Raw genomic sequence first — 26,658 nt, 5'->3', positions numbered from 1 at the left:
ATCTTTCCTCTAACAGAACAGATCTCCTCCCCCCAATCAGCAGACTGCAGGACTTTTCTAATTTACATGTGGGCATCTCCCTCCCGCAATTGGAAATGCTCCTCAAAAATCTCTCGTAATGTTAAAATTTCTCCCTCATTAAATTTTTTTTTTTTTAGCATTTTAACATTTTTTTATACATAAATAATAATTTCGTGAAAGAGTAATTGATTGATTATATATTTTTTAAAATAAATTTAAAAAAAAATTTTTTTCAATAAACTTGTCTAGTTTGTCAATTTCCTATTTTATAATATGTTTTATCCAGTAATAACACAACACAACACCTCAATTCATTATATTTATATTATAACCAGTTTTATAAAACATAGCATTGCTTTCGAATTATGAAGAAACAATCCCTATTTCAGCAAATGTCAAGCAGAGGCACCATGTATGATATGGAATGGTGTGAGTTGGTACAACATGTCTCTATTAGATTAATAACACTAATACCTGCCATTGATAGAATTTTAAAATATTGTGAACCTCTAAAAAAAATATTTTTTTAGATTGAAATTATCAAAGCTGTCCAAATATTTTGAAAATCAATCGGCGGAAGCATATTTTTTAGGCATGGTTTCTCATTTAAGAATTCTACAATGATGTTTATATGCAATTGCAATCCAATGAATCTTTGTTGATTCACAAAATTGTGTTAATCTTTACAGCGAATAATTGATAATAAATTTTAGAGCTCTATTGTTATAAATGTCATTTTTCAATTACTTACATGTAAATGAAGCAGCTATTTATTTTTTTTACTAAAACAATTTCGAGTTTTAAGCAATCATTTGATTTACAATTCTATTTACAAATGTCTCGTAACAAAAAACCATCAATTGATTAATTTTGTAATTTGATAAATTACATTAAAAAAAATACATATTGATGTTAAAAGACCAAGCGGGGAAAAGTCTTGTTTAAAATAGAATATTAGAGGTTGGGGTCTTGAGAGGAATTGCTTTGTAGAATGGGTATAAGTAGTAGGGATCTAGCTTAATTAGAATATAAGGAAGATTTCTTTATGTTATTCAATTAAGCATAAAAATAAAATCTGTTACTATCAAACTATAATTTTCTCATGAACTTTATATATAATAAGAAATATATCTTTTTATGTTATCGCTGCAAACTCGTATTAACAATTTTTTAAAAGTAATATAAATTGAGTATTAATAAAAATAAAATTAATATAGTTACATATTATGTGACAGATGTCTTGTTTGAGGAGATTGTTATAATCTCTGTTTTTTATGATACTCCTAAATAAGTGGTCTATAAGCATAAGGGAAATGGGTATAATATTTTTTCCTAATAATGGCAACTCCCGCACCCTTAGAAAAAAAATATACGAACGTGTATTCTCTAGTAAATATTTTGAAGTACAGAACGTTACTGACTTTGTTAATATCTATATAAAAGTAGTTATAATAATTAATTATTGGGGGGGGGGAGGGGGTAACTAAGCAATAAAATTGTTAAATATTTATTACGCTAGCTGGCGTAATTAATTTAAATTTTGAAATTTCTATTTAATCGAGTTAAACATGTTAACATTATTATCCAAAAAAAATTATTTTTTAAAACCTCCAATCAATTATTTAATTTTTATAAAAGAATTTGCTTAGATTTTATTTTCTTTCTTTCTTTCTTTCTTTTTTTCTTTCTTTCTTTCTTTCTTTCTTTCTTTCTTTCTTTCTTTCTTTCTTTCTTTCTTTCTTTCTTTCTTTCTTTCTTTCTTTCTTTCTTTCTTTCTTTCTTTCTTTCTTTCTTTCTTTCTTTCTTTCTTTCTTTCTTTCTTTCTTTCTTTCTTTCCTTCTTTCTTTCCTTCTTTCTTTCTTACTTTTGTATCAATTTCATAAAATAATTATCAGATTTTTGAAATCGTACATCACGTTACGAGGATATTAAAAACATATATATATATTAAAAAAATTCCATTTACGTTTTTATATAAATAAAAAAGGGCTAAAATGGATCCCAAGTACTTTTGTTAAATGGGTCGATTAGAACCCAATTTAAAAAAAAATGGTTGATTGACTCAATTTTATTTTATTCCGACATAATATCAACGCGCAAACTTGATGATTTTGCTAATAGATGACAAAATCTCGAAACTCCTTTAAATATATTTCTTACTTAAATAATTGAGTTGGTCGTTCCTAAAAATCGCTGCTCAAATAGCGCTGATTATCAGAAAAACTATATTCTAAGAAATATTAAAATATATATTTTTTGAGCCAACCCTTAGCCAATGTTATTTGTTACAATACAATTCTGATGTAGCTAGAAATATTTTTAAGATGGTTGCTGAGGTTAAGAGGTGGGGCACAAGACTGACTTTTGTCGCATTATGATCAGAAATTGGATTCGAGGATGAGGGATTCTTATAAAAATCCAAGAAGATTTCGATTTAAGAACGCCTATTTTTCTAATATTTTAGACTCCCTTTCCTTACTCCCAAAAGTTTAAAAAATTTGCCCAAATAATATATAATAATAATAATTTTGTCGTTTATTTCTTAAGTAAATTGCTTTAGAAATAAGTTTATGAATCTTTATAAATATTTCTTCCTCCATAAAATAATGACAATATTCATCAAGTATGAACATTAAAAATTAATCGCGACATATCATCGGATAAAAAATAATGGCGTATATTCTTCAAATTCAAAATTTAGGTTCATTAAAATCAAATAATTGAAAATTTTTTTTGACCAATTAAAATCGAAATAATATCGATTGACATTTTAATAATTAAATACCCTGCTTAATTAATCAACTGACAAGGAATTAAGATACTCACGTTCTTTCTCTTTTCCTATTTCAATTCAACTGCCCCTTTTAAATTTAATTATATGTACATGTTTTAGCTGGAATTTGTCATTTTTTCCAACCTTAATTAATTTTTTATAGCTACCGGAAATATGATCCAGCTTTATAATACCCATCTTATGAATTGTAGATTAATCTTACCGTTGTTAACTCTTTATGCCAATTTAAAATTCATATGAAAATTCTACGGAAAAATTTGTTATATAAACATTATAATAAGTTCAAAAAAGGTTCACGGCCAAAATTATCTGAAAATCATAGGGTAAGGTACTCCAAGATTCCCTGGTGAAAAAAAATATAGCACATTTCCGGAAAATACACATTGCAAGCTAACATATATACTTTTTAAACAATCGTTAAACTGATTGAAATGAAATCGAAAGATGCAAAGGGGATAGTTAATCCTTGCTTGATTTTTCTTAGATCAGTTGGCTTTTTGAATTTTTTTTTTGGCCTGCCAGTATTCACATGACTTGGATGAAATCATCAATGTTACTAATTACTTTGCGTTAATCATTTTAAATCACTTGTCGGCACGCTATATATATAGTTTATTCTATTTTAACAAAAAATTAAAAGGCCATGGATAAAATAGGATCTTAATTGGGCATTCATATATTTAATATCGGGATGAGGCATACTTTCTGTAGGACGGCTAATGGGTGCCTAGTTGTCTTCAGTAAGAGCTATTATATTTTAGAAAACTAACTGAATCTAACAGTATAACTTTAAAAAAAAATATTCTTTATGCAAAGAATATGGTTCTTAACGATATGGCGCGAGGTTCGAGTCAGTAAAAATATATTTTATTAACTGATTTCTTTTACTTTTCTTAAGGTATAAATACATTTTCTAAAAAATAAATTAGAATATAAAACGAAATATAAAAAAGTAAAATAATATTAAAAAAGTAAGGTTACGCCGTTTATAAAATAAAATTAGATTATAACAAAATAAAAATATATAATAAGATTAAGAAATTAGAATAACGCAACATTCTCCCTCTTCTGATAATTTCATCGGAGAAATAATAATATTAATAATATTAATAACAACAAATCATAATTATCCTTTACAAGGTTATATATAATTTGGACTATGTAGATTAACTAAAACTGTTGTTCTAGAAGTTTTTCCCGTTTCGATTGTATTCGGTTTCTTCAGGCTTGAATCAATCGCGTAAGTTTGATAAAATCGTTGAACGTTATCGTTGGCTTGATATCCTTATTGTATTTCTCAAAATTGTTATTATCATTAATCCAGTTGAATATTGGAATTTGGAATAAATCAGAATATGTAATTTGGAATAGTTGATCAAATCAAATATATGAATAATATGCACGAATAACATTTTGAATTTCGGAACAATAAAATATGTAATAATATGTAATAAGGAATGATAATTTAAGGAATAAGGAATAAAATCCAAAATAAGGAATGATAAATGATTATTATATTATTTTTTAGGTGTTAAGTTAATCATAGCGTTTTATACTTTTAGCGTTTTACATTTTTTACGTTTTACATTTTTTAGCGTTTCAATATTTAATTACTAGCGTTTTAATATTTAATTTATTTTTATTTATTTTCAAACTCCGAGGTTAAAATATGCAAATATTATGCACATTTCCCTCTCTTAAAAAAAAATTTAAATTTCACACAATATTTTTTTTTAAAATAATGATATTTAATTTTTATATTGTCTTCAAAAGCTTTATTTCCAAAAACATTTTTATCATATTAAGTATTATTTATAAGGGTTATTTAAATCAATCCCTTTTAATTCATGTTTTAATTACATTTTAATATATTTAAAATTAAAGTTTTATCTTCTTGTTTAGGATTTTTAATGGTTTATTTTTAATTATATCTAAGAATTCATCTTTAGGTTTTGTTAATTAACAACAATTCGTCATCATTCAAGAAATCAAAAAATATCAATATTATCCATTATGATTTTACATTTTAGTAATTTTAAAAATTTATAACTGCCTTTATCCTGGCATAAAATTTTAATTTTTAATAACTTTTCTTCTTACGTGGATTAGAATAATAAGTAATCATCATTGGTCTCACAAAATAGAATTCATAACCTAACGTCCAACTTTCATATTGGTTCTTTCTAGGTTGCCACCTTAGGTTAGGTGCTGGCTATCATATTCCAGTCCAACATCCAGAGCCGGGACACCATAAAGAAAGAAGCTTTTTGCATGAAAGGACGTACTAAGGTTTGATTCTTGGTCATCTCAGTAGATTAGGTAGTCACAATAGATAAGGTAGTCATAATAGGTAGTCATCTCCATAGGTTAAGCAGTCTCCATAGGTTAGATAGTCATCTCAGTAGATTAGGTAGTCACAATAGATAAGGTAGTCATAATAGGTAGTCATCTCCATAGGTTAAGCAGTCTCCATAGGTTAGATAGTCATCTCAGTAGATTAGGTAGTCACAATAGATAAGGTAGTCATAATAGGTAGTCATCTCCATAGGTTAAGCAGTCTCCATAGGTTAGATAGTCATCTCAGTAGATTAGGTAGTCACAATAGATAAGGTAGTCATAATAGGTAGTCATCTCCATAGGTTAAGCACAAGGTAGAGTCATAATAGGTAGTCATCTCCATAGGTTAAGCATTCAATACAATAGGTAGTCAATAGGTAGTCATATAAATAGAGTCATCTCAATGGATTTAACAATCGTCATAGATTAGATGGTCATCTCAGCAGATTAGGTAGTCATCTTTTTCTAGTCCACCACACAAAGGGCACCATGCAAAGAATAAGGATGGAGACGATATGGCGCGAGGTTCGAGTCAGTAAAAATATATTTTATTAACTGATTTCTTTTACTTTTCTTAAGGTATAAATACATTTTCTAAAAAATAAATTAGAATATAAAACGAAATATAAAAAAGTAAAATAATATTAAAAAAGTAAGGTTACGCCGTTTATAAAATAAAATTAGATTATAACAAAATAAAAATATATAATAAGATTAAGAAATTAGAATAACGCAACACTTTATCTTTCATGAGATACATAAACTGGAAACAGATACTTTTTGCACTATATTTTAATTTTTATATAACTTCCTGAAATTGATAATTTATAAGGGGGACCCCAAATGAAGGATTTTACCTTCGTCAGCAGTTTTCCTTAAGCATTCTCTCTTCGTATTTCGATAAAAAATATAAAATTTATAAAAAAAATTGCCCCTAAAATTCGTTAATAATATTTTTGCCTTTAATTTGCCCATTTTTTAGCGTTTTTCCGCTATACCTATTTTTTGCGTCTTAAATAATTACGTTTATATAAAACGAACATATATATTATTTTTTTTTTATAAAGAAGAAAGTCCAGTTTTTTTTGTATCATGTCTTGAGAATCAAAAGTCGCTATTGGGGTCATAATGACTGGGGCAATGTGATACTGATATGGTTTGTTCGGTATATTAGTCATGTTCTTATCCCGACTATGGAATCTTTGTTTAAACTTGACGACCAGAGGGTCGATGCATGTATAATCCCGGAAAACTATTTTATTGGTCGTAGACTTCTTAATATTTTTTTTAATGGTATTTATAAATAACTATATTTTTTATTTTTATTTTTAGCATCAGGAATTTGGGGAATAATTATCTTTATTAATATTATTATTTTCGTTGTTCAAGCAAAAATACAGTAATTGTTGATTGACTGGCTATGTCAAAACTAATTATAATTATACATTTAATAATTTGAAGCGATTGCTGACACAACTACCTGTCACCTTCCCAGGGGTATCCAAGTGACTTTATCCGGCCCTCTTATAGACTGGGAAAATTCTGATGAATTCCGTTGTAGAAAAAATCCCGTATGTGTTCAAAGCACATAAGCGAATTGCGTAGAGCGCACCTGAATAACTCGCCCTCTACTTCCGTTTCATCAAAAGCAAGGATTATAATAATTTAACCTCAATTACATTTTTAATGTCGAAAGAAAAAAAGAAAAAAAAAGAAAAGAAAAGAAAAGAAAAGAAAAGAAAGGAAGGAAGCATTCGATAAAGATTAAAATATAATTGGAAATGATTAGCTTTACGAATATCGTATTTATTCCTTTATTTAATCATTCAGCGGCATTTTCTTTACCCATAATCTATAGATCTATATTGATTACATGCAAGATCCAACTGGCAATATTTCAGAAACCGGCAGAGGTATCCACGACTCACCCGGCCCGGATTTCATTATTTGAAAACATTTTTCTAACCGGACCCCTGTCCCAGGTTTTATATTTAATATTTTTGATTTTTATAGCTGGCGATTTCAAATATTCGGTTTTAAAATATACCGCTTTGCCCGGATATTTTTATTTGAAAGAAATTTTCAGGCTCGACCCGGGTATATTTAAAAAAAAAATTACAATTTAATTGATTATTTTTTAAATAGAAAATTCCAAAATAAAATTTTCGCCCATATTTTAGTGTTCCCCATAACCTATCGTAATGTTAGAATTGCGACAATGTTTCTAATTTGTAAATATATGATATATCAGTTTCTTTAAATTAGGATAAAATTTATTTATTCCATTTTTTTTTTTAGGAAAACAATCCTGATGGAAGCAATCTTATTTAAATGTCACGCTCTTTGATATGAGGTCATAATTAATGATTAACCTGAAATTTGTTCACATTAATATGTAAATTTAATAATTTTTATGTAATATATTCAACAAAAATGCAATTCATAAAACTGATATATTTATATATAAAAATTGCAGAGTTGTTAAAGGATGTAGATATAAAAATTTGGTATCTGTATCTGTATATAGATAGATTTTTGATTAATCTGTATCTAGATATTATTTTAGACGATGTATCTGTATCTAGATCCATTTAAAAATGCAAATTATAATCTTCTTTTCGCTCTAGGCTGCCTCCAAAATTTTTAAAACATAATTTTTAATATAAGGCTATTTTTGATGGCATATAAAATAGGTTGGCCTAAATTGTTATCCGAAATTTACAAGTTTATTAATATTTAAAAAGTTCTAGAAATTATTAAAAATTTTTTAGCTTTAAGGTTTTTATAAAGTTATGAAATTTATAAGGAAGTAAATTAACTTGTATATTTTTAAAATTATAATTTTAGAATTGGGCAGTTATGTTAATCGATAAATTAAAAAAAAAAATTCAAAAAACCTGTGGACCGTTCCAAGTTCGCTAGAAAATATAATATTAGGTACATATCCGGCCCACTGGCCGAAGGGTCTCGGGCCGCCAGGACCCTCGAAGTCTTCTAGAATAATTACGAAACACTTCGATATTATATAATTTTACCTCAAAGATTCGTAAATTAATGTTTTCTGCCCATCTTAGAGGTTTCTCTTACTATTTTTTTAAGAAGTCATAGCTTCTTGCTCCAGCTGCAAATCTTTAAATTACGTCTCCTGCCCTGAATTCATTATTATTTATCCATATCTTATACCCGCATATACTTCACTTTTCAGTTACCAAAAGTCTATTCACCAATTAGTTCACGTAATTCGGCAAGTTCAAAAGATATTTTTAATAAAAAAATATACAAACCTGAGTTTAAGCACAATTAATCATATTAAATAATATATTCAATATTTTATAATATATTCATTAAAAAGTGAAAATCAAAGTGTCAAGCGTAAAAATTGTCATAATAAAAATTTTTTTTATTAAGATAATAAAAAAGGGAATGATTTAATAAGAAGAAAGAAATAAAATTTGATTTGTTGATGAATTTTAAGTCATTGATTAAAGGTTAGGAATCATTCTCGAGCGATTAATCTTTAATTTTTTTTATTTTTATTAGGACTTGAAACCCTCGAGGATTCAAAAGTTGCTAGTGGTTACATGATGATCAGGACGAATCGATATTGATCCGGACATGTCCATGTACATTTGTGACGTTCCAATCATTTTTTTGTGATTTATGAGACGTTCATTTTGTTCAAGTTCCAAATAATTATTGAAATAAGTCACCAACCTCTATCCCCATCACCTCTTTTTTTTATATGTAGAATGAAAAGAACCATTAATTACAACTCCTCTTATACACTATCCACATAATATGAAACTTCATATTTTCCAATCCCTTTATCAAGTTCCTATTTTCCTTGGTAGTTATTATTTAAAGATCTCATAAAATAATAAAATTAATTTTACCATAATATTTTAAAATAATTGCGACATATATAAGTATAATAAAATACTTTTTGATTTATGATTGTAATTTTGTGTGAGAATAAAATCAATTTTTTTTCTTTCCATTCTTATTCACAATGAGAAATTCAAAATCCTACACACCTATAATTATTGACACTTTTTTTTTAAAAAGATTTTTAATATATAAATAATTTTTGACATTTTCATTTAAACTGTCATTTACGAAAAAGTCGAATAAGTCTGTTGAACCATTTTTAAAGTGAGGACTAAGACGAAAAACGCTTGAACCATTTTTGATTCGCTTCTCCTAGGAAGGCCTTCTAAGATGGAATTCTAAAGAAAAAAAAAATCCAAGAACGGTAAAATTTATATATACATGAAATATATACCTCTCAAAAATAGGAAATGGCTCCGCTAACAAAAGCCCGTTTTATGGGCCGGGCTGGACTAATCTACCCCGTGGCGACCTCTACTAAAAATTTTTAAAAAAATATGGGGTTCGGAATCTCAAGGAGGCAGGGGAGGGGGATAGGGAAGTAACAATGAAATAAAAGCGAAATGAAAAGAAGAAAAAAAAATAGTAAAAAAAAGAAAGAAAGAAAGAAAGAAAGAAAGAAAGAAAGAAAGAAAGAAAGAAATTTAGAAAGTATTTTATATAAACTTTTTTAAGAATAAAAAAGGTTTCAAATTTCGCCGAAAACGTTTGCGAAAAAAATCATGTCCTTTTTATCACGATTATGACGGAACTTAAAGTAGGGAATAGAATAGTAGAAATTTTGGAGATAATAAAAGGAGGCATTACAAGAGGGAATAATAGAGAGATGCCACATAGCGTATACACTAACTATTTCTTATTTTCCCGTCGATATGGGAAGAAGCGACATGGCGTTTTGACCGTTCTTATCTACGTTAACGCAAACATATTATCAATTTTGCCTTCTGATTCATCCTTTTTTACTCTCAAGAATTCTTAAATAGTTTTGCCTCTAAAAAATAGAATTTAATTTATTTAGCCCCTGAAAAAAAAATAAATTAAATAATTCCACATTTAAAGCTAATCTTAAATATGGACTCCATTAGTGTCGAACAACTATATTTTCTTTGAAAAAAAAGCTGAAAAGAGTGTTCCTAGAGTCTTTCCAGAAGAAGCAGCTATATTCAAAATCAGTAACAAACATTGTGACGATTTAGGGAACTCTATTATGTTTTTTTTTGCGTTTAAAACATATTTTTTTTAAATTATAAATATTTAAAAGATGCTCACATGTTTTCGTTTACAACTACTAATGGGATTAATCTTGACTTTGCAAAAGTATTTAATCACTAAGACTTTTACGGAAAAGTGGGATGTCAATCAAAATATTGCCAATCAAATAGATAGCGTTTATACAATATTGATGGCTTACAATCGCAATCTAGAAAGCCTATCAAATCAAAAGAATCCAATAAATGACACGAAATCCGTTCACAATTCGAATACATACGTAATAAAAAATAGTACCGATTTGACGCTAGAGTATCAAACAAAACCGGTAGTAATTGTTTCGACGATGAAGAATGGCGGAAGGAAGGGCTATATCGATGAGGTATACGATGCTAAAATGCTAAAAGTCACTGACAACGCCAGAACATTTGATGATTTAATCGAAAACCATAGTTCATATAGTACTATAAGGGACCCTTCTAGCATCGATAATTATGTGGGAAAAAAAACTAAAAATAGTAATGTTCTGTTGTCAAAAAATATAAGCGAGATATCTAAAAAACCAATATCCATGCTCCAAAAAGATCGTATTTTAGATGAAATGCACTCTCCTAAAGTGTTAAACATTTTCACGAAAAATAAGAGTTATAATCAAAATCATCTTAAAAATATAATGAACGCTATCCATTATGAAGGAAATATGGTAAATAATATAAAAATTTTAGCGAAATCGAGGAATAAATTTGCCAACTTGACAAGATTCAAAATGTTAGGCTTTGATGATCTCCAAAAACCGGTGCACAAACTATTAGTCACAAAAATCAAAGACGATACCTTTCGCAGATACATGTTCGATACTACAGCTACTGATATTAATAATGTTATGAAATTTATGAGCTCTACCAGTAAAAATTTCGATCAAATAAGTCGACCTAAGATTTGGAAAGTAGAGAAATCCACTCATTCAAACGCCAGCAAAAATGTTTTTTTGAATATAATAGAGGGAGTTAAATCTTATAAAGATAAAAAAGAGACATCACTGAATCCAGTAGATGGCTTAAATAATTCCTTTATTTATTCCAAACCGAATGACATTTCAACAGATCAATCTCTAATTGTTATGAGAGATGCGGTTAGTTCACCGTCAGATTACTTCTTTCAAGGAACTAAGAAAAATGAAGATCTTAATGGTGAAGGTCAACTGGATGAAATTGAAAAAAGTGTTGCTTCAGAAGATCTTGACTACAACAAACAAATCACCTATCAAACATATCCGCTGAAAAATTTGACTCCTTCCATAAGGACCGTTTCTGAAGAACCTCCAGGAGTTTCAGGTAAGCAATTTTCTTATAGCTAATAGGGTTAGTGTTAGTGTTAGATGTTTAATATAGCAATATAAATTTTTTTGAGTAATTATAAAAGTAATCTTACGGGAAAAAATATAATTAGAGCTTCCGGACTTTGATAATTCCATAGCCTATGTCAATAGAGAGCTCTTGCAAGAGATTGGGAGTGGAGCATCCCTTTGTATTATAGGCACCAATTCTGGATGCAGTAGTCACGAAGAATGTGTGATCAGAGCGGGTATAGAGGTTTGTGAATGTCTAAAGACATATGGGAGAAGACACAGACAACGATATGCCCCGTGCCAACGTAAAATTTTTTTTTATACCTAATCCAAAATAGTAATAATACGTTTAAAGTTAAATTTCAAATTGATGAATTTATTTTAAATTTTACAAAATATGATTGGTCGGTAATTTTTCCATTTTGTATATTTCCTTTTCAAATCAAAAATGGAATTGTGAAGGTCAATAGACCTGATGGGACAGATGAAAGGATTGGACGTTTTTCGAGAAAGTCGAACAGATCTTTTAATTATTTTTTTTAGAAAATTTTAGAATATTTTTTTCTTCCGCTCCGCTGCTTCCATCATTGATAGGCGTGACTGTGAATCGATTCTGTACGTGCGTACCCGACCAGTTGGGCCCAAAGACTGCACCGCGACGTTTATTTAAACGGAAGTGGAGGGAACAAAAATATTAACTCCCTTTTTATTTTTTACCAGAGCTACGAAAAGAACTAAATAATTTTTTATAGGTCTCTCAACGCGCGAACATGGTCTTTAAATCGCAAAGTTCTAGCAATGGTTCAAAATTTTATTTTCCTCGTTGTTAGATATTTTGTTAATGTTAGATGTTAACTAATAATCAAGGTATATTATTAGAATATTGCAAGAGAAAACCAGCTGTAACATGATCATCATCTTCTTTTTTTAAACTATTCTTTTTTTGATTGACACTGTCTATTTTGATTTACACTTTTTCTTCTTTTTTTTTTGATCGATTTTTTTCCTTTAGGGACGGCCAACCCTGTAATATAAATTTAGAAGCTACTTACTCCAGGTTGATCCTAATTTTACCTAAATCCCTTTTTTAATCCTATTATGTCCTAGTTGATGTAAAAATCTGTAAAAAAAATCTATCAGGAATCTCAAACATAATAGTTATAAAAGTATTATTTTATATATATTTTTTTAGCCATAAAATACACCTTCGTTGTAGAAATCGTTTTAGAACACCCTTTCCGCGAAGAATATTTGGACCAGTCAAGCACAGCCTTTTTTAGCCTCACCGATGCTCTACTCACTTTGGTTACCATATGTCATTATAATATCGATCCTATTCATCATCAAATTTAATGATTCTTTTTCTATAAATAAAGCATATAATTCCTTATTTATACATTTTCGGGGATTCGGCACGACCTGCCTTGAGATAAGAGATTATGAATAAAATTAAATATAAAGAGTTCTGATGGACGTTTTCTCTTGCTGCAGGACAAGTCTTAACCCTTTACAGCCCATAAACATGTGAACTTATATCATATTCAAAAATTTTTTTGAAACAGTTAGAATTCACAATCCTGGCGAATCCAACGCTGGATTCTCTTGTAATAGCTACGCGGGTAATCGATTTGAGACCAGGTTCAACCATTGCCACGGTAGTGGTTTACTTAAATGATAAAGCCACAGTTAATCCAGTTACCCAAAAGTTTTTGTGGGACGAATTGCATAAAAATATTCCTTCCAACGATATCAGATTTGGTGCAAATTCCCTAAACTATATCAAAGGTTTTCTTCGTTTTTAAAACACTCACTCTTTAAAATTTTTTTTTGTCAGAATTTAAAGATTTTTCTTTCCGATTACCCATACAAATGGTTCTTGAAAAAAGGAAATTGTAATTTTATTATGCTATGAATAGAGTTTGACTTTGATATAAAAATTAACCAAATGGGAGAGAATGATTTAAAACCATGTTTTGGCTTAACCAAACAAATTTAGTATATCAATGTGTAAGCCAATGATATATATTAATACCTAGACTGACGATGCAATCATTAAAAGGGTACATCAATGAAAAACAGCTAGGGACGCCATTTTGGTTCCCATCATTGTTAAAAAATTTTAAACGAGAGGTCAATTTATTCCTATGTCCAACTTAAACCTTATTAAAGAATTACCTGAATGATCATCGAGATAATAAGGAGGTAAGATATCAATGTCCAGCTGATTTGCATTTAACGATTCTATTATTATGAATGGATCGTCAGTCTAGGTATTATTATATGTCATTGTTTCATAAATTATTTTTTTTTAATGATTATATAGCTATCAGTCTGTGCGATCGTGCAGAAACCAACCCCTGCAGTCAAAACGCTGATTGTTCGATCAAAAACCGATACGAATTTGGTGGTTGCAAATGCAAAAGAGGATACCGCGACGTTTCTCCTATCAATTCTTACAACGGCAGTGTTTGTATAAGTCAGTGATACGTTTTTATACGCTTCATAATTTATTATTTCCCATATATTAGCCTTAGTTTAAACCAAACATATAATTTAAGTCACGAATCATATTTATATTTATAACCATATACTATTTACAAAGTGTAGAATCATTGCCAAAGATTAGACATGTTTTTACTGTATATTTTTTAAAATCGAGACCACATTTTTTTCAGAGAGATGGGAATGAGCAATTTATAGTTCCCTTCATTAGCTACAATCTATCCAATTCCTTGACTCACTCGGCGGTTCATTTGAGTAAGGGGAAACAAGATTAAATTTGGACATTCTCATATGAATTTCGATTCATGATACTGAATTTAAGCTTTGCTACATTCATTCCCTTTGGTAATATAATTCTGATGTAATTTATTTTAAGAAATGGTAAGACTTGAAACTATTTTCGCCTTCGCTATTTTTCCACGCTTCCTCATTTTTAGGCCTAATTGTGATTTTCAGTCTCACTAGGAAACCTTTGTGCTGCTGTTAGGGGTTCTAAATTACTAATTTTTTTGGGGAGAGGTATCCGAGCAAAAGCTCATCATCCAGTCATTTAGTCTTTGCAGTATTCAAACAGGAGGTTGAGCCACCTAAAAAAAAATTTTAAGAGTTCCATGAAAATATTTTTTATACCTTAAAAGGAGAGTCAAATTGATTGTTAGCTAGAAAAGAAAAAGAATCAGTGAGATCACCAGCCTTCACAATTTCTAGGGATTTCAAATTTTAAAATGACCATTTTGTTCAAAACAAGTTTTATTCACGTTGGATGCATCTTTTTAAAATTGATAAATTGATCAAGATCTTTCCACGTTTCTGAAGTTGCATCTGGCCTAATTTTTCAAGCCCGACCCGGCCCGAAAAATGTTTAGCCGACCCGGTCCGACCCGACCCGGCCCGAACCCGATAGAATTAGGCTCATTAAACTTTTTATCTATAATTTTTCATAATTAACAAAAAGGTAAATTTCACACTTTTTTCAATGATTTTTTTTTGGCAAAATTTTATATATTTACCAAAAAAAAATAAAAAAGAATTTTCGGGTGAGTGCGATATCGAATTGAACACCGGATGCGGTCCTGAAGAGGTATGCATCATGACTCACGATAAGAGCGCCTGTGTGTGTCAACCTCCTTACATAAAAAATGTCATAACCAGAGAATGCCAAGGTATATATATATATATATATATATAACTATATATATAAATTAAGAATAATTTTCGAAGAGTTTTTAAACGGCTTCCTATATTTTTTAAAAAAAAAAATGGCTAACCTGATACTTTAGCTAGCTACTATAGCGGTATCTTTTAGGTTTGGCTTACAAAAAGTAGAAAGATTGGGATATCTATTGACAAAATTCTGAGGGTTTAGCCGTTTCTAAAATTCTAACCATTTAACAACACTATTTATAAGTATTATAGATAACCTAATTATAACTATAGTGATTATCTAAAAAATTGGTTAGAGAGTTATCCTTCATATATGGAGCAGACCTACCCCTGTCCTTTAAACATATACAAAATTTTTATAAAACCATTTTTATAATTTACAGTCATGGGTAGTTGCAATCCTCATATAAATAGTGGCTGCGGTTTTAACGAGGTTTGTCAACCACAAGGAATGGGCGCTATTTGCATCTGTTCTCCCGGATACACCAGGAATTTTTTTAAAGGATATTGTCAAAGTATTATATATATATAGATCTTTTCATCAAGTTAACTCTTGATCCATATGCAGGCAGGCACTTATAACACGTGTCGGTGGGGTGGGACTCAAGTCGCATCTCATGTTTCGAACCTGAGTCGTAAAAACGAGTCTACTACTAGACCTTAATCGCGGTTAAGCCAACTCGGCGGATTCTCTAAATTTTGATTGGACAAATCAAAAACGCTTAAGTGCTCACGCAGCTTTTAGGGTGATGCACTAGGCAATACGGATTTGCTCTCACTTATTTAGTTTGGGATTTTATTTGCTAATTCTAATGCTAGATTTCTACTTTTCGTAAGTAGAGCCATCAGATGGGTTGGGTGGTGGAGGGAGTCATATGGATCTCTGGACCTCAAAAAAAAATTTAAAGATCTCCCTGAAGATTAACATAAAATTTTCCAAAAAAAACCATATGAGATTGTAAAGGCTGGCGACTTCCATGCTTCTTTTCCTAAATTTAGAGGAGTTAGTGGAGGGGGGGGAAAGGAGGGTGGGGTAGGATGGGAGCAGGGAATTAGGTCGGACTCAGAGGCGCGTCGCGTTTATATTAGTAACCTTGAAGAGGGTCAAACGCGGAAAATAAAAGATTGTATACCTAATGTTTTGACGTTTTCTACTCGATAATAATAATCTTCACTCATTTGTTAACACTTTATATAAGGTGGTTATATTATTTAGAATATTTCTCGCGGATATTATTACACCACGTTAATCTATCCGTTATATTTATATAAACATGTTGGTGATATGCTTAGTTATGCAAGGGGATCAATGTGACGTCCATTCTCAAAGAGGCTGCAAGAGATACGCCAAGGAAAAATGCATTATCATCAATGGACGAGGCGTATGCGCCTGTAGACACGGGTACTATCTGGATGTCGACACTAATTCATGTCAAAGTTTAATATATAAAATTAAAATAAAAATAGTTGAACCCTAGTAATTTTTTTTCCGCTGAATTAATTTATAAGTAGCGGTGTATATGTATATATAGTGTATGGGTTAGACTTAGAATTATGGTTAATATTATATTGATATCCAATGCTATAAATGGGTTTTTTTGAATTTCTTGGTAAAAGTTCTAAACTTCCTTAAATAATTATCACATGAAATGACAACTAAAATATTACACAACATTCCATAACAACTATATTACTATATTCAAAAAATCATATTTTACATTAGATTTATAACATTAATCTTACCATCCCATCTCACCCCACCCTTTCCTCCCTCTCCTCTATATTTAGAAGATTATTCTGAATGCGATCCCCTAACTGAAGAAAGTTGTTCCGACGGAGAAAGATGCGTTTACAACCACAAAATTACAGTGTGCGAATGTTTGCCAGGCTATTTTCGAAACCCTATTACTCAAACATGCATATGTAAGGAATTTTAATAGATATATGGTATATCCTTTTAGCTTTTCACCTTTTTCTGGTGGTAGGCTCCTTTCAATATCTCCCTCCACTGTATGTTATACGTGCTATCTCTTATATATCTAATTTATACTTCCTTCGTATTGGACCTAACTTAATGGCCCATTAATGTTTTGGCCTTCCTATTTAACATTTGCCCATCACTTCCAATCAACCTTATTTCCTATATAGATTAATAGGCTTTCTAATTGTGTGCCCATACCTAAGTCTGTTCACCAGATATTTTATATATTATATATAGCAAAAAATAAATAAAAGTGTCTACATTATAAGCTACACATAGGCATAGATCTAATGATAATCTATTTGAAAAGCCTAATTATAATAAATATTTCTAGTTTCCTGGTGGATCGTCTTATTTCTAAACAATCTATTGTTTAGTCGGCTATATAACTTCTTCAACTGTAAGTTGACTATTTATATCAAAGTAAAGGATGTCATATCTTTGTTTTATATTTGAAACCGAAAATAAAAATATGAATAACGAATCATATTTATCTAAATGCACAAAAAATAAATCAAAAGATGGTGGGGGTTAATGTTTAAATATCATGTGACGTGATATTCGAACCAATCAAATATGAGATACGATCGAGATAACCGATTTTTTTATTTACAACAAAAATATAGCCATTTTGGAAGAGCGCCTGTGACTTAGTCGGCTGAATGCGTGAATTTCAATCTGGTAGTTTTGGGAGTCGAATCCCAGCAAATGTCCTATTTTTTTTTCTGCGAATTTTATATAGTAGATAGGATTCCACCACGTGATTCCATCGATATGATATATTTAAAAAAATCAGGCGTCGTTTAGCAATTACCATATGTTGACCTATATGCCACACTTTCTAAGAGTGTTCCTAGTTTAAAATCTGTTTAACCTGAGTTAAACAGGAATGTTCTTTGCCTCATTTTATTATATGTTATACAATTAATTTTGTGTATGATTTCACTTTATTTATTCAAATAATGCTTATTAAATATGTGTTATTTTAAATATACTCTGTAAAAACTAATAAATGATATTTTTGCGAATTATTATGATAGGCTGCTGGCAAATGTATAATCTTTATAAAAATTTTATTAACTGGAAGAAAATTTTGGAATCTCTTTTTTTTCCAAGTGTATCTGTATCTGTATCTTTATATTCGAATACATTTATTTTTAGAAAATTTGTTCAACCTATGTCTTTTTAGGGGTTTTCTTCATTTTGTACATATATATTTTTTTTAAATTAAATTTATTTTCAAAGGGATTGGAAATGGGTAATTCAAAATGATTTATAAAAAATATTATTTTAAGAGAAAAATTTTTAAAAAGCTTTTCTTGACTTCTCTAAGCTATGCACATACTTCTCTTCTCTTCTCTTCTCTTCTCTTCTCTTCTCTTCTCTTCTCTTCTCTTCTCTTCTCTTCTCTTCTCTTCTCTTCTCTTCTCTTCTCTTCTCTTCTCTTCTCTTCTCTTCTCTCTCTTCTCTTCTCTTCTCTTCTCTTCTCTTCTCTTCTCTTCTCTTCTCTTCTCTTCTCTTCTCTTCTCTTCTCTTCTCTTCTCTTCTCTTCTCTTTTATAATTTTTCGGTTATAAAGAAAGGAATTGAAGATTTTCCGAGATTTTTTTTATTACTCACAAATTTTCTTTAGTGAAAAAAAAATCATAATTTTGACAATAAAAATGGATAATATTCAGGCGAAACATCACTTAATTACTCTACCTATTATAAGTTTGTTTGGCCATTTTTGGTAAAAGAAAAAATAGGATGTGAAGGGAAGCAACGGTCAGTTTCAGCCTATAACAGCGTTGTTAAGCGGTCAGATTTTAGCCTATTTTTTAGAAATGGTTAACTCCGATATTTTACAACACAAAAATATCACGCCAGCCTGAAGATTTGGGCCAAATAGATAGCAGCGAGAGTTTAGACATCTATCAGCGGAATTTCAATGCTTACACAAATTGTTTTCTGGTTGAATTATTGACTCGGCCGTTTTTAAAAATAGGTTCAAAACGGGCCCGTTTTAACAACATTAAAAATTTATTTAACTATATAGTATAAATATTTTTGAAATATAAGTGTGTATATATACATGATAAACTTTACTATATAGTATAAATATTTTTGAAATATAACTTATATATAATAAATTTTATATCGTAGCTGATGTCCTAACGGTGAGGGTGCGGATTCATTTGTTCTTGGTTTACGTTCCTGGACTGGAGAATATTTACAGCCCATCGTTTCAATACCTGCAAAATAGCTTACTAGAAGCAGTAAATCTCAAATAATATCAGTTAATTTCGTGCTCGGAATAGTTGATGGCATACTCTAAACGTTTCGATTGGAAAAAATTGTTTCAGATTTTCTAAGAATTTATAAAATTTACAAATTTTAGCATTGAAAATTCAATGCTGTATATATTATAAACGCCATTTTATTTTGATTCAAATTTATTTTATAAATGTTAGCGTCATATGTCTATTTTCTTCCTTTTTTTTCAACTTTAAAATCATTTTTTGGTGGCGGTTTGTAAATTTAAAAAAATTCTGATTTTTACAGGAAAATTCCCATCATACACCTACCCTATAAATTTCAGACAATTTTGCCATTAAACTTTAAAAACTTGATAAAATTTATATTAGATTTTGCTAGTGTTATTAAATTTCCTAACTTTAGTCAACTGTAAAACAAGCATAGTTACGTGTTTATCCAATAATATTCTAATCGATCTTCAAGTTGAGACTTAACTTAGAGGCTAAATTCAATTTAACAACACTTACTGAAGATAGCGAATCTTGACAAATTTATTTTAAAAATTATTGATTTAAGTTGTTGGAAAGTGTTCAACATCAAATTGAAATTTAAATAAAAACGGATAGAATTAGAGTAAATTAAAAAAATTTTTTTTGTTTTCACATAGTATAGCATGGATATTAAAATAATGGCTTCTTTTTCTTAAGATTTTCTATTCCAAATTACAGCTGTAACTCAAATTCCGGAGTTGTTAAAGTATCTAGATAAAATGTGGTATCTGTATCTAGGTAGATTTTTGATTAAAATATCTGTATCTAGATATTATTTTAAACGATGTATCTGTATCAAGATCCATTTTAAAAAGTATCTTTTAACAACTCTGACAAATTCCAATGTATAAAAAACGGATGTAAAGCACCATTCTAATTAGGGTTATATATATTTTGAAAAAAAAACAAACAAATGTTTAGTTTTGGTACTTTGTTAGTCAAGATTCTGATCTTAACGAATGCATACTAGATATTGCGGTCTTCAATTTTCTACCGGGCAGCATAATAGCCGAAACTCGCTTCGTACTTAAACCTCAAGGCAACGTATCAGCTAACTACATCAAAAGATCTATTCAGAACGCCATAATCCCCCAGGAACCGATGTTCCAATCTTTACGTTTCAAAGATGCCATGATTGAGGCTGAAGGTTCGATTAGGGAATTATTCTTAAGGAAAAATATCTAATGAGTTGGACTTTAAGGTGTTCCAAATTATTTTCCGTGTCAAAGATGCCGATACAAATATAAACTTGTGTTTTAATTAGATGAAATGCTCATTCCTAACATCAGAGTACATTTTTCAGCGCTATGCTGATTAATTCTTAGGAAAATCAGTTCGACTCATATAAAATAAATTTGTTCTCTTAAAAAATAAATACACGATAGCTAAGTGTAAAGGAATATAACAATTTTGTTTATATCAATAAGCATTGGATTTTGCTAAATCGAGGAAAGGTCAAATAGTACCAGTACAGCTCCGCTTCCCAAATCCAAATAAATATTCTCTGAGAGAAATGGACTGAACTTTGCAAAAAGGGGACCATTTTAGTAGCAGCTGTTCAAAGTATTTTTTTCGTTTAAAATTATTCAAATAATTTGATATTTTGATATATAAAATCAGAGGAAAGCCCCTGTTCTGACCATAAATTGAATTATTGTGGGCCGAATGCGTATTGTTTTTTGATTGGCTCAACCTACAAATGCAAATGTCTAGCGGGGTATAGGGACGTTTCCTTACCTCGAAATTCGAAGCAAAGATGCGAACGTAAGCGAAAAATAATATAAAAAAAATTTTTGTCAAAAATTATCTCGGTACCAAATACCACTTATTACCGATTACCGGATATTAACTATGATTTTAGGATATCCGGTAATGATAATCGGATAATTCCGGGTATTAACCTAACTCATCTTTTATTTAAATTCATTAAAAAAAAATTTAAATATGTGTATGAGTAAGAATGAAAGAAAGAAAGAAAGAAAGAAAGAAAGAAAGAAAGAAAGAAAGAAAGAAAAGAAAGAAAGAAAGTTGAATAATTTTTATCGGAAAAAAATAAAATGTTTCGATCAATACTCAATACAAACCGATACCGAGGAATCGGTAAACCACTGTTTCTTATCTTTTTTTTCTTCTTCATTTATTTAATACCTTTCATTTCATTTCACATCATTCCATTTCGTTTCGTTTCAATTTATTTTTTAAAAATACAAATAAATCAATTACATTAAAAGTTGTATGTTTAGACGAACACTGCGCGTACAACGGAAAATGCTATTGGGAGGGCCAATCTAAAGCTTGCGGGTTATTTTTTCTTTTAATAATAATGATAGAAGTATATAATAATAACACTGGCTCTCATGCTAAACGGAATAGGAACGGGAAATCATCAAAGAATTATTTCACTTAAAATTTTTAGTAATGGGGACTCATCCAAAAATAAGTTTTTAACATACCTCATGATTTTAGCCGGGACTTAATTCATTATTTATTACTGTGTTGTCAAAAGATACTTTTTAAGTGGATCTAGATGCAGATATTTTAATTAAAAATCTATCTAGATACAGATACAGATACAGTTACCACATTTTTATATCTAGACCCTCTTTATCTTAATCGCCTATTAACCCGAGCTACTTTTAATATTTTAAGGGTTTTATCATTTTTTATAAATAAATAAAAAGTAAGTAATCATAAATCGGAAAATTGAAAGACACTACTAAACATCAAATCTAAAATCCGAAACCCGAACTCGATGAATACTACCGGAAATACGGATAGATTAATATTATATAATCTTATATTTGTCATGATTGCTAACAATTGGAAACCAAATTTTTTTTCTATCCCAAAATGATGGGATTTGTTCTCCCCCCCACCCCTCTTTAGATTAGAAAGGGGTTTGCAGCTAAAAAATTATTAAGCTCTATTGACAATCTATCTTTTATATATTATAAAATATACAAATCGTATCAAAGACGGTATAGAGGTATGCATTTGCACGGTCCGGACCGAATTTTTCGACCCGATATGACCCGGGTTTTGTATTTTCGGGCCCAGTTTTGAAATAAATTATATTTATTTATTTATAATTTTTATAGGTAATAAGGGCTATTCGAAATATTTGGTTTATAAAATAAACGACCCGACCCGGCCAGACCCGGGTATTAGACCCGACCCGGCCAGACCCGGGTATTAGACTCGACCCGGCCAGACCCGGGTATTAGACTCGACCCGGCCAGACCCGGGTATTAGACCCGACCCGGCACTGGTATATTTGAAAAAAAAAACTGAAATATGGCCCGGCATGCAAGGTCTATGATATTTACAATAATATTATACAAGAGCTTTTATTTATAATTTCATACTTTTTCTAAGATCCCTTTTAATAATGTAAATATTAATTTTTATGTAATTTAGCTGCCATTTTGGGTATTACGGCAAAAGATGTCACGTGAATGGAATACGTAATTTATAAGAGATATTATTATTTGATTTTAAACTAAGAAAAGTTTACAAATTCCTTTCCAAAATATGCCTTTTGTAAATCAGATACCTTCATGGACCTCAATTTTTTGGCCGAGCCCGTTGAATGTGCTGATATGAGCTTGTGGGTGGCGAACCGGGCCAAACTACGAAGGTTTCCGGAGTATATATCCAAGCTGATCCAAAAAAAAATGATTGACATCATATCACCTTATTTTCGTTCGTTCACAAAACTATATGCTAATGAAAATAATGATTTACTTTTGGATTCGAATGACTCCACACGACAAAACAAAAAAAAATATTTTTATCATTAGAAAATTTATTAAATGAATTTACGAATTCTAAATCACAATAATCGTTTGAATCGGATAGAAATGAGGTGAGAGAAGGCAATATTGAGAAATCGATACTTTAATATTCATTATTATGTAACTATGAAAATATAACCCTATACATTCTACTTCTTTTTTTCAAACACATATCCTTATCTCGATTTTGATCTTTTATGGAAATATAAATATCTAAGGAAAAGATAAATAATCATGAGCCAAACCTGTAGATATTCCCAAATGAAGAGGAAAATGGAATTAAATTGGTTTGTTCCCCTTTACATTCCTCTAGATGCTCCCTTTTCCTAATTTTGGGTCATATACTTTTGCACTCTAATTCTAACTTTCATCACTATGAAATAGTTTTTTAATCACCTAGGAAAATATTAAGTTTTGTATGACTGTTATATTAAATCAAAGACCATCTGAGGATGAAAACTTATAGTCTGGCCCAAATCTTTTTCTTATAAAATCTAATCTATATTTAAGCCCGGCCTGAGTTTAAAAATTTTTTTTTTCTATTTAAGCGTTGCATATTATGATTTGATCTTCAAAAATTTTGAGCCCAGCCAGGAGTTTTAGGCTAATTTCGTCTGGACATGCATGTCTTAAATTTATACACTCACTGATTCTTTAAAAAAAACATATGTTTTACCTATGTTATTTATTTTTTAGGGATTAAAAAAAATTTGACAAATAGGCAGGAAAGGGTTTTCATCCCCCCCCCTCCCACATCCTCCTTGTCAACGCCAATAAAATTTTTTGATAATTTTAGTTACTAATAAAATACACTTTTTAAGCTATCCTCGTTACATTAACGGTATCTGTAATCCTATTCATAATATTTGCCCTCATCATGGTAACGAAGAAAAATTCCGACAAATACCAACGCGGAAAAGACCATATCAAGTCTCTATTCTTTCTTCTTCTTATAATACATTCTATATTCTTTTTTTATAACATTCTCCACTTTATATGTTCTCGCTTCATCCCGTTTCCCTTTTTTATCAATCATCCAACTTCGTAGAAATCATATACAATTTATTAATACACAATTTCCACACCATTTGCACAACCCGACAACCCGGCCCGGATAATTAAGTTTTTCTGTCAAACCCGGGTTTTAGGAACCGATACAAATCCCACATGTTAATTTGCGCCCTTATATAGACCTCAATTTTCATTTTTTATTCAAATATTAAAGTTTTGTTCTTAAATAATCACTATATATAATAGTATAATAATCAAATTTCAGCTGATATTATTATAGATAATTTTTTTTAAAAGGATAGATTATTAAATTTTTATAAAACGTTAGAAGATAATTTACATTATAGTTGGACCACCATTGTACACTTTACTGCACTAGGAAAATAAAATAGTTATCAATTTTTGACACTAATCATCATAATTTTAATTTTTAGTCAATACGATATTTGTCATGCCCCCCCCCCCCTTAAAAAAAGAGAAGAAAATATTCATTTTTAGAATAAAGATAATTTTAAAAAGTTCTTAGAATGATTTTGCACCAGCTGATAACCGTACCGTAAAAAGATATCGTTTTCTTTAGCCAAATTTTTTTTAATTATTATTGTTAAACCCGTCATTAAAGAAAAAAAAATTTCTATACATCCGGACAGAACCAATTTTTCAGAAAAATTATGCTGTAAACTAACCTTAAAAATGTGAATCCCAAAGTTTAATAAGTAGAGTAAATACCTTCCATTCATTTCGACTGTCACAAGGACACTCAAGACATAAACGTCAGACTATTTTGATTAGCAGATGTCCATTTGTAGCAAGCATCATTATATAAGTTTGGGAACGAACCACATGAAATTTTCTTTTTATTTTCGAACAAAATTTTGAAAAAACCTTATTAACATTTTTTAAAAAAAGGAGATATTTGAAAGAAAAACAACGCATTTTAAATAAGAAGGATATCTCCGATGAATCGAGGGATGGAGAAATTTGTAAAAACGGATACAGGAACTTGTCGTTGACTTCCGGTAAACAGAATTTGGTCGAATCAATGTTATACGTGGGACTTATAGTAAAATGGATGTTATACACTTATCACATTGAAAAAATTTCAAAATTAGAATATTCGTTACACATTTGATAAACTTAAAGCTACTATCGACATTTTCTTGGTTCATTTGAATACTATTAACCCCCTTATTATTTCACCCTAACCCTGTCCTAATAATATACCATTTCGTAGTGCAAGCTTATGGATGTCCTCTAAAAATTTAACATTTGGGAATTAAAAATGACAAACCTTCTTCCCCCCCCCCCCATTTTCTATAATATCTATCTATTTTTATATAAATTTTAGGATAGCTTTGTAACACTATCAACCAATTCTAATAGTGACCCCAACAGAAGTTCGTGTTTATCACCTATTGGAGACAGGTACAAGAGAAATGGGTCCCTTCTCAAGATAATAACGCGCAAATCTTACAGGCTCGCGAAAAAGGGCGCGGATTATATCCAATGGTTGCACCATTCCCCTAGCACCATCACCGAAGAATCAAACAGTTTATATGCGAAAGAAGCCAATTGCAAAAGTCTTATTATAAAAACCCGCGAGAATGTTGGGAATGTGAGTAGTGGTTCTTCTAACCTCGATTCAATTTATTCTAGCGAAGATCTAGATATCGCCCTCTATAATCGAAACTTCCTCGCGGACAAGAATAATATCCATCAAAATGCCCAAAAGGTGACAAGCTCTAAATCAAGCAACTTAAGCCATAACGCTGTCAAAAGAAATGACTTCCATGCCAATAGAGAGTATTCTCTATATAGATAATCGATCCAAGTCTCAAAGAATGCCCCCCCCTTCCTTAATTCTAATTGTTATTTAACTAAAGAGGAGTCAAACACGGATTGTATAATATATACCACTTAAATTTTTCATATTTTAAACAATGACATATATAATACCTAGACTGACGATCCATTCATTAAATTGCATTTTTAAGCGTCTTTAAAAGCAAATCAGCTGGACTTTGGTAACACTTATAGTAATTATTTCATGTTTAAAAACTACTATTAAAGTGATAACACACTATTTATTTTCTCAATGATCCCGTATTTCTTTAATAAAGTTTGCATCAGATATAGAAATAAATTAGACGCTCGTTTAAAATTTTAATAATGATTAGTGTAACCAAGATGGCGTCTCCAGATGATTTGCATTGATGTACATTTTTAATGTGAATCCTTAGTCTAGGTATTATATATGTCTTTGTTTTCAAATATTAAATAATGTCAAAAAAATACATTTTTCAGTCTCAAAATATGATTTGT

General features: G+C 30.0%; 1 protein-coding gene across 2 annotated transcripts; it reads left to right on the top strand.

Annotated features, from left to right (window-relative positions):
• Positions 1–11,279: 11,279 nt before the first annotated feature.
• On the top strand, positions 11,280–26,374 carry LOC135928282 (uncharacterized). 2 transcript variants are annotated; one of them, XM_065464699.1, is made up of 17 exons: positions 11,280–11,583; positions 11,699–11,902; positions 12,790–12,902; positions 13,160–13,382; positions 13,921–14,073; positions 15,128–15,262; positions 15,647–15,778; positions 16,557–16,700; positions 17,052–17,186; positions 19,389–19,501; positions 20,453–20,678; positions 21,152–21,295; positions 21,763–21,832; positions 22,949–22,995; positions 24,147–24,255; positions 25,246–25,399; positions 25,685–26,374. In XM_065464699.1, exons 1-17 carry the CDS (start codon positions 11,370–11,372, stop codon positions 26,156–26,158), a joined length of 2,790 nt encoding a protein of 929 aa, XP_065320771.1. In that variant the 5' UTR covers positions 11,280–11,369; the 3' UTR covers positions 26,159–26,374. The 2 variants fall into 2 exon arrangements, with proteins under 2 accessions (XP_065320771.1, XP_065320772.1); XM_065464700.1 differs by having other exon boundaries at positions 25,246–25,355; positions 25,685–25,791.
• Positions 26,375–26,658: the final 284 nt, after the last annotated feature.

The sequence above is a fragment of the Gordionus sp. m RMFG-2023 genome, chromosome 4 (assembly GCF_954871325.1).
Source record: "Gordionus sp. m RMFG-2023 chromosome 4, tfGorSpeb1-WG-v2, whole genome shotgun sequence".
Lineage (NCBI taxonomy): Eukaryota > Metazoa > Nematomorpha > Gordioida > Chordodea > Parachordodidae > Gordionus > Gordionus sp. m RMFG-2023.
Note: the sequence above shows the minus strand (reverse complement) of the source record. Positions and strands in the feature narration are given on the sequence as shown.